Source organism: Diabrotica virgifera, chromosome 8 (assembly GCF_917563875.1).
Source record: "Diabrotica virgifera virgifera chromosome 8, PGI_DIABVI_V3a".
Lineage (NCBI taxonomy): Eukaryota > Metazoa > Arthropoda > Insecta > Coleoptera > Chrysomelidae > Diabrotica > Diabrotica virgifera.
In genome coordinates this window covers 152,246,519-152,264,169 of record NC_065450.1, presented here as the reverse complement: position 1 = coordinate 152,264,169, position 17,651 = coordinate 152,246,519, and the positions used below count along the sequence as shown (strand labels likewise).

General features: G+C 32.2%; 2 protein-coding genes across 2 annotated transcripts in view; both read right to left on the bottom strand.

Moving 5' to 3' along the window:
• Window positions 1–17,651, bottom strand: part of LOC126889995 (uncharacterized) — a 241,029-nt gene that overhangs the window by 123,045 nt on the left and 100,333 nt on the right. The window lies entirely within an intron of this gene.
• The window catches only part of LOC126889994 (bromodomain adjacent to zinc finger domain protein 1A), a 118,946-nt gene that overhangs the window by 22,341 nt on the left and 78,954 nt on the right, over window positions 1–17,651 (bottom strand). Inside the window, exon 13 of the mRNA XM_050658795.1 lies at window positions 11,886–12,043. Coding sequence (XP_050514752.1) covers window positions 11,886–12,043 — 158 coding nt within the window. The remainder of the gene's footprint in view (window positions 1–11,885; window positions 12,044–17,651) is intronic.

The following is a 17,651-nucleotide window of genomic DNA, read 5'->3' as shown; positions in this document are numbered from 1 at the left end:
AGCAAAAATATTGAAATCTGTCCAAAACTTTACCGATGCTAAGCCATCTCACCTCAGTGTAGTAAGGAATTTCGTAAAAGTCACTTTCAATTTCTTTCAAAAATTCAACAAACTGTCGATGATTTAAGGCACGTTCCCGGATAAAATTTACAACTTTTGTCACAACAGTAACGACGTGATTCAATTTTAAAACTTTTCTACATAACACTTCTTGATGAATAATGCAGTGTAAAAATAATATGTCTTGTTCTGGCTGCAACTGTTTTACTTTGTCGCTGATTCGTTTTAGTAAGCCCACATTTTTCCCTGTTAAACTAGGGCAGCCATCCGTAGTGATGCTTACTATTTTGTTCCAAGGTAAATTTACTTTAACTAAACACTCTTCAACAGCGTTAAAGAAGTCTTCACCGGTAGTTGTATCTTTCATTGGATGCACACTAAGAAGTTCCTCGCGAATTTCACATTTTTTGTTAATGCCCCGAATAAATATTAATAATTGACTTGTGTCAGTAATATCGCAGGACTCATCCAACGCCAGAGAACAATATGTAAAATCAGCAATTATTGTTTTTAGCTGGTCGAGTAAATTTCCTGAAATATTTTCGATCCGTCGTACTATTGTTCTCCTTGACAGGCTTAAATTTTCAAAAATATGTTTTTTTTCAGGACAACATATCTCCGACACTTCTACCATGCACTGTTTAACAAATTCTGCTTCAGAAAAAGGTTTACATAACTTAGCAATTTTGTGTGCAATAACATAACTTGCTTGTGTGGTAGATTTCTCGATGTTACTTTGTTTGCTAAAAATATTTTGTTGTTTATTTAAGTTTTTTGCTAAGTTGTCTGCAGCATTTTTAAGTTCTTCTAAAGAAAACGATGCATATTTTGGATGTTTTGATGTAAAATGCCTCTTTAAATTATATTCCTTGAAAACAGCAATGGTTTAATGGCAAACTAAACAAATTGCTTTCTTACCAATGTTCGAAAAAAGGTATTTTTCTGTCCATGCTTCATTAAAATTTCTGCATTCCAAATCAACTTTTCTTTTTTTAGATTGTATCATTTTGCAAATGCTTACAAATAAATATTTTAATACAATAAAATAAAAACAATGTTTTCAAATTTTACTTACAAAATGTCCTCCACTTTTTCAATTTATTATATATTTGCAAAATAACACACACTGTATCAAAAGAAATATGAGGAGTAATAGGAAATACGACCAGTGCTAAATCAAAATAAACTTATACGCGTCTTTCGAAGTAGTTGTAAAACTTCGGCAAAAATCGGTAACAATGAATTTTATACTGAAGTAGGTATTCCAAACAACCATACTTAATTCAGATTTAATAAATAAAGAATCATATTATTGGGACCAAAGTGCTGAGGTATTTAGATCATAAACTGTCAGTGATATGGTTGAAATAGATACCCAAACACCGAGTGCTTGTCTTGAGACCTTGAGAGTTAAATACGATTATTAATACCGAATAAACAATTATGAATCTCCGGGGATTTCCCTATATTTTAAAAGAAATTTAAAGTAAATAGTTACAATTAAACAGTTTTTAAAAATATAGTTAGCTAAGGCTGTTCGTAATTAGAATACTCTCTATTATTTATATATTTAATAATTTATGTGAACACTATGCAAACTATTCTGTTGATTTCAACAAAATCACATAAAAGGGATTAAAAAGATTAGGTACTTGCGGGGTTTTTCAACGGGCCGGACAAAGTAAGCGAAAGGGCCGGACCCGGCCCGCGGGCCGGCTTTTGCCCACCCCTGTGCTATAGCCTTATTCTTTAACTATATCGCTGTAATAACATTGTTTCTAGACAGGTAAATTATCATTGTATACTGGGCGTACCAATCAAACTGTTTTTTTTTTCAATTTTCACAACACCCTGTGGAATATTCTAGCCTTTATACAATATTGAAATTAAAACCCAATTATAGCCCCAGGTTTTCTTAACGTTCTGTTTGTTATTCATTCGCTTATGTTGGATAATAAAAAAGTTAGGGACTTTAACAACTAAACATGTTCTTTATCAATACATGGTGTTTCTAAATAAGTGCGACAAACTTTAAGGGGTAATTCTGCATGAAAAAATAATGATCGTTTACTTGATAAAGCTATGTCCGCAAATGCTTGCAAATATAAAATTCTTTTGCCAAACGATCATTATTTTTTCATGCAGAAATTACCCCTTAAAGTTTGTCGCACTTATATTTAGAAACACCTGTATCGATAAAGAACATGGCTAGTTGTTAAAGTCCTTAACTTTTTATTATCCAACGTAAGCGAATGAATAAAAAAACAGAATGTTAATAAAACCTGGAGCTATAGTTAGGCTTTGATTTAAATATTTTATAAAGGCTAGAATATTCCACAGGGTGTTGTGAAAATTGAGAAAAAAAAACCCAGTTTGATTGGTACACCCGGTATACAATGAAAATTTACCTGTCTATCAACAATATTATCATAGCTATTTTGTTAAAGAATAAGGCTATAACATATTAAAAAAAATTACTTAAACCGGACAACAGGTTTGGGAGATACGAGACATCAAAAATTACCCATTTTTTTGGGGTGCCCGTTTTTCGTGCCGGTGAGTGTAAATTAAATTAGAAGTTCATTGTAAAAAAGGAAGTAAACAAAAACACGAGAAAAATGAATTTATATAAGTAAATAGGTAAGTAAATATTATAGATTAAAATAAGTACAGAAAATATATAATTATAGAGATATATAATCACTTATTGTACCTTCATTTAAGGCTAACTTTAAAAGTAAAGCAGATCTGCTATTATTCATGTTTAAAAACAAAAGGCACACAAAACACTAAGTACGATTAGGACCGCGAATCTACAACAGATAAATGTCTGGAAACCGTTACACAGGGTTGCCAAAAAACGGAAGTCACACCGAGCGGTGTGGTATACGGAAGACGCTACGCGTTGTGTACATAGCCTGTATAGTAGCACGGGAGCGACACTAGCGCTGGTGATATACCGTCGAACTAAAATCTGATCTTATGAGTATGTTAGATACGATATGACTTCCAGCGAAATTTTTAATATAAGCCTTCTGATACCATCTAGTAGCCAAATTCGTAAAAATATAGGCAAAACGTTGTGACTTCCGAAATCGGAAGTCATAACGGTATATATGAAGTAACAACGTATTACGAGAATCTACTTTGGAAGTCACATGGATACATGTATCAATATATATATATATATATATATATATATATATATATATATATATATATATATATATATATATATATATATATATTTGCATCCTACTATCCGCTGGGCGTCCGTTGACAGAACGATCACTGAGCGTCCAAGGAGAATTCATTTCTCAAGTTTAACTTTTCCATCACTCAGCGTCCTTTTGTAAAACAAGCGCTTAGCGTCCAGAGAATACGCGAAAATTGACTCTTTCGATACCTGGGCGTCCTTCAATTATACGGTATAATTTACTCTAGCGATTAGTGGGCGCCCTGCGACGATGTCATATTTCCACAATATTAGATTAATGAAAATATACTGTTTCAACATTTTACATGTGTGAAGAATAGAGGTAATTTGATACTTAACCGAAAGCGTATCGAATTTGGTATTTACATAATATGTTATTATACAGTAGTATGGTGCAAATGAAAGGAATAAATTCGTTTTTTCATAAGCCGGCGATTTAAGGAAAAATCCCGGAACAGGCCGATTTTTATTTTTAAATTATAATTTTTTGGCATATTATACCGGTGAGTCACCACTAACGGGACGGAAGATTACAGCTAAATAGTAAAAGATTTGAAAAAAATTTTAAATTAATAGTTTGTAAGTAGATTAAAGTTAAATTTTAAAATTATTTTGAAATATACAGGGTGTCCCAATAAATTGCTGTATATTAAAGTTATATTTTTTCTTATGGAACACATGTATTTTGTTGCATTTTCTAATTGTGCGTAAAAAATAAGGTATAGTTTCATAAGGCTTCCTTACACCTATGTACAGAGTGTTCCGAGTTATGTCGACTTTTCTTAAAAAGTTTTAAAAGAAGACTCATTCTCAACTTATTTAAGCAATTGTAACAAATTTACTCTTACAGCTAAATAATTGGATATTGGTTGAATGTATTTCATGATTGACTGTTAAACATTTATTTACAGGGTGTTCAAAATTTACAGTTTCATTATTGGATTATTCAATGTGTAACATGAGGCTTATTTTAAATGGAACACCATGAATATTAATTAATCATAATAATAAACAAACTTTTCTCTTTCGAATGGTATAAGGATGTCCTATAACAAGGAGTCACAGTTTTTGCGTAATTTACAATTATATAAATTATTAATGATTACATCGATTTTAAAACAAAAGATGTAGTTAGTTAATGTCATTGTACGACATTGGCGTTTTATGACACTACGGTCTGGTAATTGTCAAAAATATAAACATTCGTGCTTAGTATTTAGATTTAATTGTTCCTAAAAATGAAGAATTACGCTATCTACGAAAGAGTCGACATGGAGTGTACTTTGCATTGGGGAATGTTTGAAAAATTGTTTCTGAGCTTCTAAAGTTTACGCTCAAAAGTATCCTGATAGAAAATACCCACAAAAGGAAGTTTTTGAGATTTCTCAATAGATTCCGTGCTGTGCTACTGGTAATCTTACATACGAAAAGGCAAATGAAAATAAAGCAGTGATTTGTGACGACCTCCATGAACTTGATGTTGACTTTCTGTTACTGAAAACCCAAATACTAGTATGTACGAGAAAAAATTCGGGAGAATTGGAAATCAGTCAAACGAGTTTATGTAGAAGACTTAAGATAAACCACTATCATCCGTATCACACTCAACTACACCAGCATTTAATACAATAGGATTATGATAAACGTTTAAATTTTTCTTTTTGGCCTTTTGATAAAGTTGGAGAAGAACCTGATTTTTTTAAAAGTATATTGTTTACACAGACGAATCTACTTTTCATAATAATTGTCTAGTACATAAACTTAATTTTCATTATTATGATAATGTTTGGGCTGCATTATGGGCGAGTACGTTATCGGCCCGTATTTTTTGACGGGCCGATAACGTACTCACCCAAATATTTGAATTTATTCTTTTCATTTGAACCATACTGTATATTTGGTACATAATTTGCGACAAATTTTAAATTTCTCTGAAACTATATTTTTTAATAGTACTTAATGATAGGTACATTACTTGAGAAATGGAACTTGCCGAAACTGCTGTATTGGAAATTAATTGTAATAAATTTTGTTGCAATGGTCAAAAGATTTCATTGTTTTATGATAAAAGATGTCATTATGAAATAGAATGGATTGCTTCAATTAAATAAAAACTGCTTATGACTGTTTCGACATTGTTCCTTCCACACAATGAACCCCAACTTTGTTTCGTGATAGAATAACAAATATTCACAGACTACACAGTGTACACCTTTTGGGAAACCACAATATTTCACAACAATGATACAGTGTGATCTGGTTTTCCGTATGATACAACCATCGGTAATGAGTTTTATTAGTGTATTCTAAAGGATTGGGCACGTCTAACGACATACCAAAAGAATTAGACAGTTCGAGTTAATAAAAAAATTTATTAAAATAAAACAAAAAGGTTTATTAATTGAAAATTACATAATTTTGAAATGAAAAAATCATTAAATTTATTTTTCTTAAATAAAAAAAATCGTTAAATTTACTTTTTCTTCATGTACTCGTTTTGAATAAATAAATACCTTAATTTTGAGCCAATCCTTGTTGATCAATAACTTTGAATACTTTTCTTTTAAAATTTCACATTCACTTTTTTTAGGAGGCTTTTTATTTTTCATATGGTCTCAAAAATATTTGATGACAACTGTTTTTTGTGCCTCTTTCCAGGGCACCAACGACCTTTTTTCCTTTTTGTTTTGTTCTTTGCTGGAGTTACTTGCTCCTGACAAAGCTACACTAGAATTAATGCCAGAAGCTTTATTTTCACAAATATGTACCTCTGGAATTAAATCAGTTGCCTCTGTAATTGGAATATTATCATCAGTAGTTAACAGATTTTCTTCAAGATCAACATCTATATCGTTTAAGGACTTTCCTTTAAATTGTGCAGCCCCACCTTGTTCCATTAAAAGGAGAAGTTTTGATATTTTGGTTGTTTGATATATATGTCATCCGGTAATCGGTAACTACCCTTATGAATGGTAGTCTTGTCGATACCTCAGGTACCTACCTGAGGTTAAAATAGGCCCATTTAAGCTAACTTACCTTAGTACAAAGTTTATAATAACCGAGGTACAGGGTGTCAGAGTTAAACTTTTTTTTATTTATTATTGAATATTTCCTGACAGGTATGAGATAACAACATGAAATTTGGTATATGGGGGTTTTTTGGGTCGAGAAAACTAAATTCCCTACCAAAAATTATGTACAGTAGAACCTCGATTAACCGAGGTAATTGGGACCGAGAGTACCTAGGATACGGCAAAACTCGGATAACACGGAACGTAACCTAAATATAGTACAATATAAAGACGATTGTTAGGTTAAAATAAAATATGGGACAAACACACATTGTTTTGTTATAAAACTCATTTAATAATACATACCTAACCTTAAAACAGTTGAGTCTCAAATACACTACATGTGAATCAATTATCATTTTTATAATTTATAAAATTCATTAAAATTTATAAAATTCATATTAGGATGGCCTCGGTTAACCCGGAGTCTCGATTAACCGGAAATCGGTTAACCGAGGTTCTACTGTATTGCCCAGAGGGCGCCACATACGCCTTTCGGCACTCATTTATTACGTTCAATTTTTTTTATCACTCACTCTGTATAATTTTGACATTTTTAATTTTTATTCTCCTATTAGTTGTACTTCAAAAAGGTATACTTCTTTCATCTCCCTAAACTCCACCGTTTTCGAGATAAACGCATTTTAAATCTGCGATACACAATCATTTTTAGCATAATATCATTGTAGTTCCACCCGAAAAATAACTTAAAACCATAATAATTGTGCTAGTTCTTAAATTTATGTCATTGCATCGCAAATTCCATTTGAAGAAATTTGCGATACATTTTTGGATAATTTTATGGTTTTAAGTTATTTTTCGGGTGTAACTACAATGATATTATGCTAAAAATGATGGTGTATCGCAGATTTAAAATGCGTTTATCTCGAAAACGGTCGAGTTTATGGAGATGAAAGAAGTATACCTTTTTTAAGTAAAACTAATAGGAGAATAAAAATTTTAATGTCAAAATTATACAGAGTGAGGGATAAAACAAATTGAACGTAAGAAGTGAGTGCTGAAAGGCGTATGTGGCGCCCTCTAGAAAATACATAATTTTTGGTACGGAATTTAGTTTTATCGACCCAAAAAACTCCCACATACCAAATTTCATGTTGTTATCTCATACCTGTCAGGAAATATTCAATAATAAATAAAAAAAAAAGTTTAATTTTGACACCCTGTATCTCGGTTATTATAAACTTTTGTACTAAGGTAAGTTAGCTTAAATCGGCCTATTTTAACCTCAGGAGCCTGAGATTAAGCTATGGCCCATTCTTTACCAAACACCCTGTTTAATCAAATAATAAAAATCTGTTAAAAATGAAATAATAAATTATCCCACAAGAATTTCTTGGAAGCAATACTGAAACAAGATCCGCACAAGAGTTTAAACACGTGCGTTTTGTCTTCTCAGCAGTTTAGTATTTTGGACAGTTTACATAATTGAATAATTGTATAAATTTTACAACACAAACTAAGGAATGTGACACATTCGACATTTTTTAGCTTTGTACAAATATTAACTTCAGTTATATTTATTTATACAATACAATACAGAAGTATGGAATATAAATACTTGTTTCTTTAATAGACAGAAATTATAGGTATGGTATAAATAATGTAGATCTGATAAAAATAGTTTTACTAATTGTTGCATTACATGTTTATTAATGCTTTAGATAAGATGTAACTAAACGATAAAAAACAAGTGCAGCTTTAATTTTATTTTGATGTAAATAATAACAACAATAATTACTTCCATAAAAATTTTTCCTTGTATAAGTACAGGGTGAGTCACCACTAACGGGACGGAAGATTACAGCGAGAGTAAAAATTTTTAAATTATTAGTCTGTAACTTGATAAAACCTACATTATAAAATTATTTTGAAATATACAGGATGTCCCAATAAATTGCAGCTTATTACAGGATGTCTCAATAAATTGCGACGTATCGAAGTTATATTTTTTATTCTTATTCTTCTTCCTTATCCTCTTTATAAGCAATCCGGCTTGTTCATTGGCGGATTGATACTTCTATGGAAGGTTGTCACTCCATCTTTTGCAAGGTTGGCCGATACTTCTTCTACCGATTGGTGATTTATCTCTTACTATTTTGAGCACACGTGACTCCTCCATTCTTCTTATGTGGCTATTCCATTATTTTTTTCTATTTAGTGTCCATTCGTTTATATACTGTACGTTACATTTTACTTTAGATTTTATTAACTTACAAGCTATATTTAAAATTTTTTCGAACCTTTTACCCTTTCGCTGTAATCTTCCGTCCCGTTAGTGGTGACTGATGACTCACCCTGTATATTAGTATACAACAAATAGTTGCAATTTTGCGCACTATTACCTAATTTTCACTTTTTGTCTGACTATTACTTACACACTTTTCGGATTTGGCACTTTGTGTCCGCCGATTTTCACGTTATCATATAATTTACTCACTCCATATTAACATCATCCTCATCTTCTCTATCATTGGGTGCGTTCGGAAGACGTCAGCGGTTGAATGTAAGCACAAGATTAAACGGAAATTACTTCAAAACCGGAACTAAAAAATCAAGCGTGACTTTTCAATACGCTTCTATGTCAGATATACTATTTCTGCGACTATAATATGGCACTTCCGGTTAGAACTTTTTAACCGGAAATGATATAAAAACCAAAAGTATACATTTGTTTTCATCTTGCTAAGGCACGTTGAATAATATATCTCGTATACCGTTTCGGTGACTTTAAAACAGTAACTTCTGATTCCAACACTAAATCCGAAAGTCCGACGTAAAGTTTCTTATCTTTAGTACTATCCTTGGGTTATAAACTTTCATTCGACGCCTCTTTTGTCATTCTATCTGTATTAATAATGGAGGAGTTATATTCGGGGACGAACGGATAGACGGACATACAGTCATGAAACCGGATATATATATTTGTTCTCGTCTTGCTAAGGCGCGTCGAATAATATATCGCTTATACTATTTCAGTGACTTTAAAACGGTACTTCCGGTCGCAAATTTAAAACCGGAAATCCGAGTTCAAATTTTTCATCTTTGATACCATCCTTGGGTTATAAGCTTTCATTCGACACCTCATTTGTCATTCCATCCGTATTAATAACGGAGAAGATATATTTGCGGACGGACGGACAGACGCACAGACAGTCATGAAACCGGATGAATATATTTGTTTTCCTCTTGCTAAGGCGCGTCGAATAATATATCGCTTGTACTATTCCGGTGAGTTGAAAACAGTACTTCCGGTTGTATTTCTAAAACCGAAAGTTCTAGGTCAAATTCCTCACCATTAATAGGTACAATTCTTGGGTTATTAGCTTTTATTCGACGCCGCATTTGTCATTCTAACTGGTATAATAAAGGAGGAGTTGTGTTTACCGACAGACGGACGTGGATAATTCAACATTTTCACATTTTTTCAAAATTGGATGAAAACCATATTTTAACCAGTGCAAAAAGTTTGTTCAATGTCGGCAGTAAATTTTTAAAGAATTACGGGCCTTAGTCCTCCTTTCGCAGTGAACTCCTCCTAAATACTACGTTGGCCACGGTTGCCAAGTCTACGACGCTCAGAAGTGGCAAGATCAAAACTTGAGTTTATTTAATGGACGCTGAGAAATCGTAAACATAAAATGCAGTATACCTAAAAGTATACGTATATTGAAAAGAGCGCCTCTGGTGATAAACAGTTAACACTACTTTATACGCTACAGTATACGAAAAATTTACTTAACTATCTTTTAAGCGTCCGAAATAATTTCGCTTAATGAATGATTATAGTAATCTAAGTTCTTCTGTACATGAAGAGAACTTGTGCACTCGTATGATTAGTCAACGGCATCAAAAAGAAGAAGAAGTATTCTAAGAAAACTGACCAATGACAAATTTTTATTAAGGTTTCATCTCGGCGTCCGTATACGGACGCTCGATTTCCACGGACGCCGAGTGGATAGTTATCGGGCAATGTATGGACGCTAGGAAGATAGTAGGATATATATATATATATATATATATATATATATATATATATATATATATATATATATATATATATATATATATATAATCTACGTACCTTATAAATTAAGCGAGTTATAAGCGTTTAAAGTATTGATTTCAATGCAAAGGGAGCGTCTTTTTAGCCCTTTAACATTAAAATTTTCTGAACAAGAGGGTCTAGAAAGATTGCAGCTCTCATGATCTTATAGCTTATGAAATTCTCTACAAAACATTTTTCTAGAGATGTTTTAAAATTACGGAGCGTCTAAATTTGGCTGTTTTTGGAGTATTTATTATTTTATACATGCAGTGTCTGCTTTGTATTTACATATCGGGCAACAAAACTCTCAATTTTGCCGATCGAGGATGGACAAAAGTGAATGGCACCTTGGTACCAAACAAAATGACGGATATTCCTACACCAGAAGAACTACATACTTAAAATGATATTTTGCAATTGCAAAAAAGGATGCGGCTCAACTTGTGGGTGTCGCACACTTGGATTATATTGCAATCAATCTTGCGGTTCTTGCTCTGGTGATAGCTGCCAAAATTGTCCTCCTGTCGACCAAGATGAAAAGGAAGATGATGCAGAAGAAATAGACGAAATTGGAAGTTGAAGTTAAATTATTGATATATACTTTAAAATCATACTATTTTCATACTTAATTTAATGTTTTAAAATAAATATTTTTCATTATCATCAAAATTTGAAGTTTAAAAACTTTAATTTCCCTCAAACGTATATGGGATACAAATTTTTTAAATACATTTATCATTATATAATAAGCAACAATTAATTTTCATTTTCTTAACGAATTCCATTACTTCAAGCTTTCAAAAAGATTTTTTCCCAAATTTTTATAAGGGGTAGTTTTTAGGGGTTGAATCAAACTAAAAACTTGTATGAATCAGGTTTTTTATATTTAAATATATATTTTTTCTGTCTAAGATCGAAAATAAAATGATTTCATAATCTCAGCCATTTTTTTAATAACTGTATGAGGGGTAGTTTTTAAAGGCAGTTTCATGATAAAGGTAGATATTATGATACAGATTTTCATTACAGATGAAACAGATTTCTAACCAATAGAACCGCGAGATGCCATTCGCGATGAAGGTGACACAGTGTCAAGTCAAACCCAAACGCTTTGACAGTTCTCAATATGTAAACAAACTGACTAATTTAAAAATTAAGCCTTTTTAAGATAATGTCTGAAGACGATAGGGGTATTAACAAATTATCCTTAAATTCATTTTAATAATTTGTAATATTGAAAATATAAATGTATCGACAAAATAATTAATCCAACCATAATATAACTACTTACTTTGCGTTACAAAATTAATAAAATTGAATACATTTTTTGTTGTGAATGATCATAGAAAGAATCGTGTATACAACTTGCATTTAATTATCATTATGAAGCTCATATTCTATACGAAACTCGCATCATAATAACCGTCATTAAATGCTCGTTGCATAATATACTATTATAAAATTACGTTACCTCTGTCTTTTGTACTGGCCTTAGAAAAGCCCAAGCATCTGCATGTTTTATTACTTCTACCAACAGTTCTTGTAACGCCACGTTATGCAAAGGAAGATCGTCCCGTGTATCTTCCTTTCGATTTTTTCTAGTGGACAAACTAATTTCATCACTTGATTCTAAAAAAAAAAATAATTCGTTAAGGCTATGGGTACATAATTCGTAAATATTTTACGGCTATCCCTACTTTTTCTGTCTTTACACGGCAAATTACGTGTAGTAAAATTCTCACTGGTATGGAAACTGCAGATGTAAACATTAGGTTGACAGTGACATTGTCATTAGAAAGGTAGAGATGGCTATTTCGGTTTCGTTTAGTTCTTGAATGTTCTTGGATAACCTTTACTTGTATAAATGATAGGAGATAATTTTTTCACTAATTATGTATTCAGTAGTTACCATTATTTATATACTATACAAATAGTCGAAAAAGAAAAAAATTTGTAAAGTTATTTTAATAATGTCCTGTTACCATGGAAAACTTAGATAAGGTTTGAACATGTGAAGAACTGCATTGTATAAATGTAGTATTCTTTTTCTCATGATCATCTTTCAGTGCGTCACAGTTTTTCGATTTCTTTCTAAAGCATTAAATTGTATGTGACAGAAAAAAACGCACGTCGGTGATTACATTTCGTCGGTGACATTTATAACATTTATTCTAGTTATTCTAGTTGTCGATAGATGGCGCCATAATAAAAAATAATTTTTTTTAATTAGATAATAATATTACAAACATAATCTGTATAATTTATAAGACTATACAAATCAAAGAAAATACCATTTTATAAATGCAAGAAACACATTTGATTTTTTTTTTATTTAGCTAATGCCTCGACAACTAATGGCCATTGGCATGGTAGGTACGGTAATTTTGAACAGTTAGGTACCTAGTGTCATGTGTAGTGTGTGTGTTGAGTAAGTGTCTTGTTACTTTGCAAAGTCGACGTCATTGTCTTTGCAAAGAGAAGCTAATTGTATCCGAACGTCTGCGGTCCCTCCGGTGAGTACCGATCCCACAAGGACAGAAACTATATTCATTTATTAATTTATAATAAATGAAAAATTTCTGACCCTGGTGAGATTCGAACCCACAACCTCTCTGATTTTTTCGATCCAAAGGCAGGCGCTCTTACCAGTGAGCCACGGAGGGGGTAACAGTAAAAAGTGACAGAAAAAACGCCCGTCGGTGATTACATTTCGTCGATGACATTTATAACATTTATTCTAGTTGTCAATAGATGGCGCCATAATCGAAAATAAAATAATTTGCGAATTATATAATATATCTACGAATTTAATCTGAACAATTTATAGGACTATACAAATCAAAGAAAATACCATTTTATAAATGCAATAAACAAAATTGATTTGTTTTTATGCCAAATTGCAAATAAAATGTGACAACTGTAAGATTTAACTAAAATGTCATGTCACTAAAATGTACATTATCACGGACTTACCTTTTTTTCTATCATTTGTGACGTACTGAAAAATGCTCATGAAAAGAACATACATGAGTAAAGAGAAACTCAGATCCGAAGCGACAAAAATAGTTACGCGAGGATAAAAATGAACAATTGTTATTTGTTAATCTTCTTCACAATTATTAAATTTTATTTGATAAAAGAATGACCCCAAAAATTAAGAATCTTCTTCTTAGTTTGTAAATTTTCCTATGACACACATTCATAAATGCTGCCATATTGTAACAAAAAATACCTACGCCGAAGACGTCCACCCACCAACTTCACTTAAACTGAAGCAAAATACTACTAAACAAGCACATACTTCAAAAGCGTAGTACATTCTTCTATGTAGGCTGGTAAATAGTAGCAAATATTACGGAGAAAAGCAAATGCTTTTTAAGTGTAGTGAAATCTTCAAAAATGTAGTACGTACTTAAAGCATTAGCATTTACTACATTTTATGCCACCATGGGCACTTTACTTTATAGCTAAACTCGTACCTATTTACGGTTATCGGAACAAACTCTTATAAAATAATACTTTTATTTGAACTTTAATGACTTAAAATACTTGGATTTTCCCTAAATAATATATAAACAATAAATAACTTTTTATTAATTGTACGCCTTAAATCAATTTTTTATCAAATACACTATCAATACTATTTAATAAACAACTCTTTGATTGATTTTATTATCATCGTAAAAGCGTTAAAAAGCAGTAGCAGAATGAACTGCTATATCAAAATAGCGGGTCGGACACATCTCTACTTGTCACTGTCTTAAGTCTTGTCATAACATTATATTCGAATTAGTGCCTTGTATGACAAAGATACCGAATGTTCGATTTCCACGGACATGGTGTCCATTTTTCTCGAATCCTGAAAAAACTAATAAATATTTTTAAAAAATTTAAACACAAAATGAAAGACTAAATTATTATCGAAGGCCGAAAGTCCCTTAGAATATATAAGAAGTTTCTTTCGAATGAGACATCTGAAATTAAAAATCACACTACATTTTCTCTTAGTTTTTCACCCCTGTAACTTATTAAAATAAACATTATAGAAGTTCTCAGGGACTTTCGGCCCTCGCTAATAACGTAATCGTTTATTCTGCGTTTAAATTTTTTAAAAATATTTATTAGTTTTCTCAGGATTCGAAAAAAATGAATCCCCATTTGAATAGCATTGCAGCCGAAAACACGTACCGATCCTCTTAATGGATCAAAGTACTCTTGAAAGTAAATCATAATCAGTTCACAGTAAAAGAAAAAAAACATCGATACGAGGGTTTTTCAACCTAATAAAAATATTTGTAAAATAAAATATTTTCACAACCCCCGTCTGCAGCTTGGTAAAGTTCCAACGGAAAATGGACCTGGTTACTCTATAGGAGTAATACTAAGATAAAAATAAAAAATAAAAATGTATACCATTTTTATTCAGTTGCAATGCGAAGCCAAAACCGTCTTAATTTTTACTTAGATCAGAGAGTGCAGCCAGCACCCTTATTGACGATTTCACCTCTTGTTAGAGGCTCTTCAGAGAATGCATAGGCGGCTTTCTCTAATCCTGGTACAAATTTTTCGACATATTAGTCCCCCATTGCAACTGACGTGTAGGTAGTAGGTGCGTAGCGGCATCTGCTAAATAAAAGACTAAGTTTTTCAACCTAATAAAAATATTTCTATTGTGGACAGGTTGCAGTAGTGAATGAAGTAATGGATTAGGATGATCTTCTAGTTTGTTGTGGTGTTTTCTGTTGTTTTCTCGAATGACTTCGTTTACATATGGAATTTTTAGATCAGTGTGTAGAGTTTGGTTTGATACGTACCATGGTGCATTAACTATTGCTTGAAGTATCTTGGATTGTGCTCTCTGAATAATCACGGTACGGGATTTGCTAGCACAACCCCACTGTTTAATGCCATAAGTCCAGATTGGCTTTATCACTGCTTTATATTGTAGCGATTATTTACTGTAATAACTTATAATTACAAAGAAACAAGCGGTTCGTATTTATAAACGATTTTTATTTATATAACAGTACAGACGAATTTATTTTTACAGACTAACTACTCCTCAAAATTCCATCCTTATTTATATTGAATACAAAAATACAAGCCATGTTCTCGAACGTTCCAGGAAAACGCAACCGCCCAACTTTAGTAATGCGTGGGCGATCTTTCTCGAGAAATCTTTTCCTCGCTCGTCTGATGAGTCATCCTTCCAAATGTATGCTTACGTGACGCGCTATCGAGACGGAACCTGTTATTTACGGTCGGTAATTAGTCACAATATATTAGCAATTTGTTTTCTATTGAAAGGTGGGATTTTCTTCCGTTGAGCCAGTAAAGGTCTTTGGTTTTAAGGTCAAGTTGCATTCTTTCCTTTGTTATATGGTGTTTCCAGTTGAGTTTACTGTCACAGTGTAGCTCTAGATATTTGACTTGATTACTTTGTGGTATTTTTATTTGATTGATAGTTACCGGTGGGCAGGTTCCAGTCCGGAGAGTGAATGTTATATGGGATGATTTTGTTTCGTTTACCTTAAACTTCCACTTGTTTAGCCATATTTCAAGTGAGTTTAGATGATCTTGGAGATTTTGTGTTGCTGTAATAGGATCGTCATGCTTGGCAAAGATAGCAGTGTCGTCTGCGAATGTCCCGATGGTTGTTTTATCATTTGTATGAAGTCATATGTATAGAGTACAATAATGGCCCTAGTATGCTCCCTTGTGGTACGCCAGAGTGAATAGGCTTGTGTTCAGATACTTCTTTTAACTTTTACTTTAAACTGCCGTTCGTGTAGGTAGGCTTTCAGTAGGTTGTAGTAACTTGCTGGGAGAATTCTTTTTATTTTGCATAACAAGCCTGGATGCCAGACTTTGTCAAAAGCCTGACTGATGTTTATAAAGGCTGCTGTGCAGTACTGCTGGTTTTCAAGTGACTGGTTGATGGTGTTTTGCTGGGACTGCTGTTTTGGGTGGACCTGGCCTGAATTTGTTGCTGAGGTTGAAAATTCACAATACCAGCGGGAAATAGTTGACTGGTGTGATGCTTCATTTCCAAACACAGAAACCATTTTAGCGAGATCCCTTCAGCGAATCCATCTTCAAAATGTGAAGTACTTTTCTTTACAATTTAAAGCAATTAATCAGAGAAGATTTTGATGCGCTGTCGCTTTTGATTGATGAAACAGTGCAATTAACAGATTAATTTTCACGGCTTACCTTGATTTGTAGAGAACAAGTTTTCAAATCGAATTATACATAAATATACATATAAAGGGGGGTATGGTTTGAAATCAACATATCAAGCACATTTTTGTGATTTTTTTTCGAAGCTATGGTACAATTATTTTATTTTTAAATTAAATAAGCATATTAAGTACAATTCAAAGAATATCTAGAAAAAAATTCAATCCAAACTATTGAAAAGTAGGCTCACAAAAAAATGGATTTTGCGGTGGACATGGGAACTCGTCACTAGATTATACGAAATAAAAAATTCAAAAAGATTTAATTAGCTTATGAGTTTCACGAGGTCACAACGTCGAGTTTTTTATTTTTAATGATTTTTGGCATCACTCAGAAATCAAAAAAATGAAATTTTTGGTAAAATTTTTGTGAAAATCAACAGATTTATTATTGTCGAACAAAAAATAAGCAAAAAAGGAAAAATATCTCGACGTTGTTACCTCATGAAATGTCTCAAGAAAATATGTGCAAAATATCAGGTAGATCGGCCGAGTAGTTTTTCAGTTACAATGTCCACCGCATTTGAAAAAGCAGTTTTGAGAAAAATGCATATACAGTTTTGACAACTGCATCTTCATCTTCTTATTTGTCTGCCAAATCGTAAAGTGATGCACATTGAAATATGTTTTTTGAATCGAGGAGTAATCTACAAAAGAGAAGGCGAACAGTTGTTTAACGTTTCTCACTACGCTCAAGCGTGCTGGCGCGAAGTTGCGGCAAAGCGAGTCGAAGGTAGGGATATTCAACACGCTGTATCTCTGGTAATTTTACTCCGATTATTTTGAAATTTTCAGAGAGTATTCTTGAAAGTATGCACTTTTATTTGAAATAATAAAAAAATTAAATATTTTAAACCATACCCCCCCAAATTAACAACAGAGCGTTTAATTTTTTATTGAAAAAAGTGGAATAATAATGGTAGACATTTTTGATGTGTGTAGTTGTGCAATCACTTTATTTTTTTATAGCGATTTTTAAAAAAATATGTATTTCATAC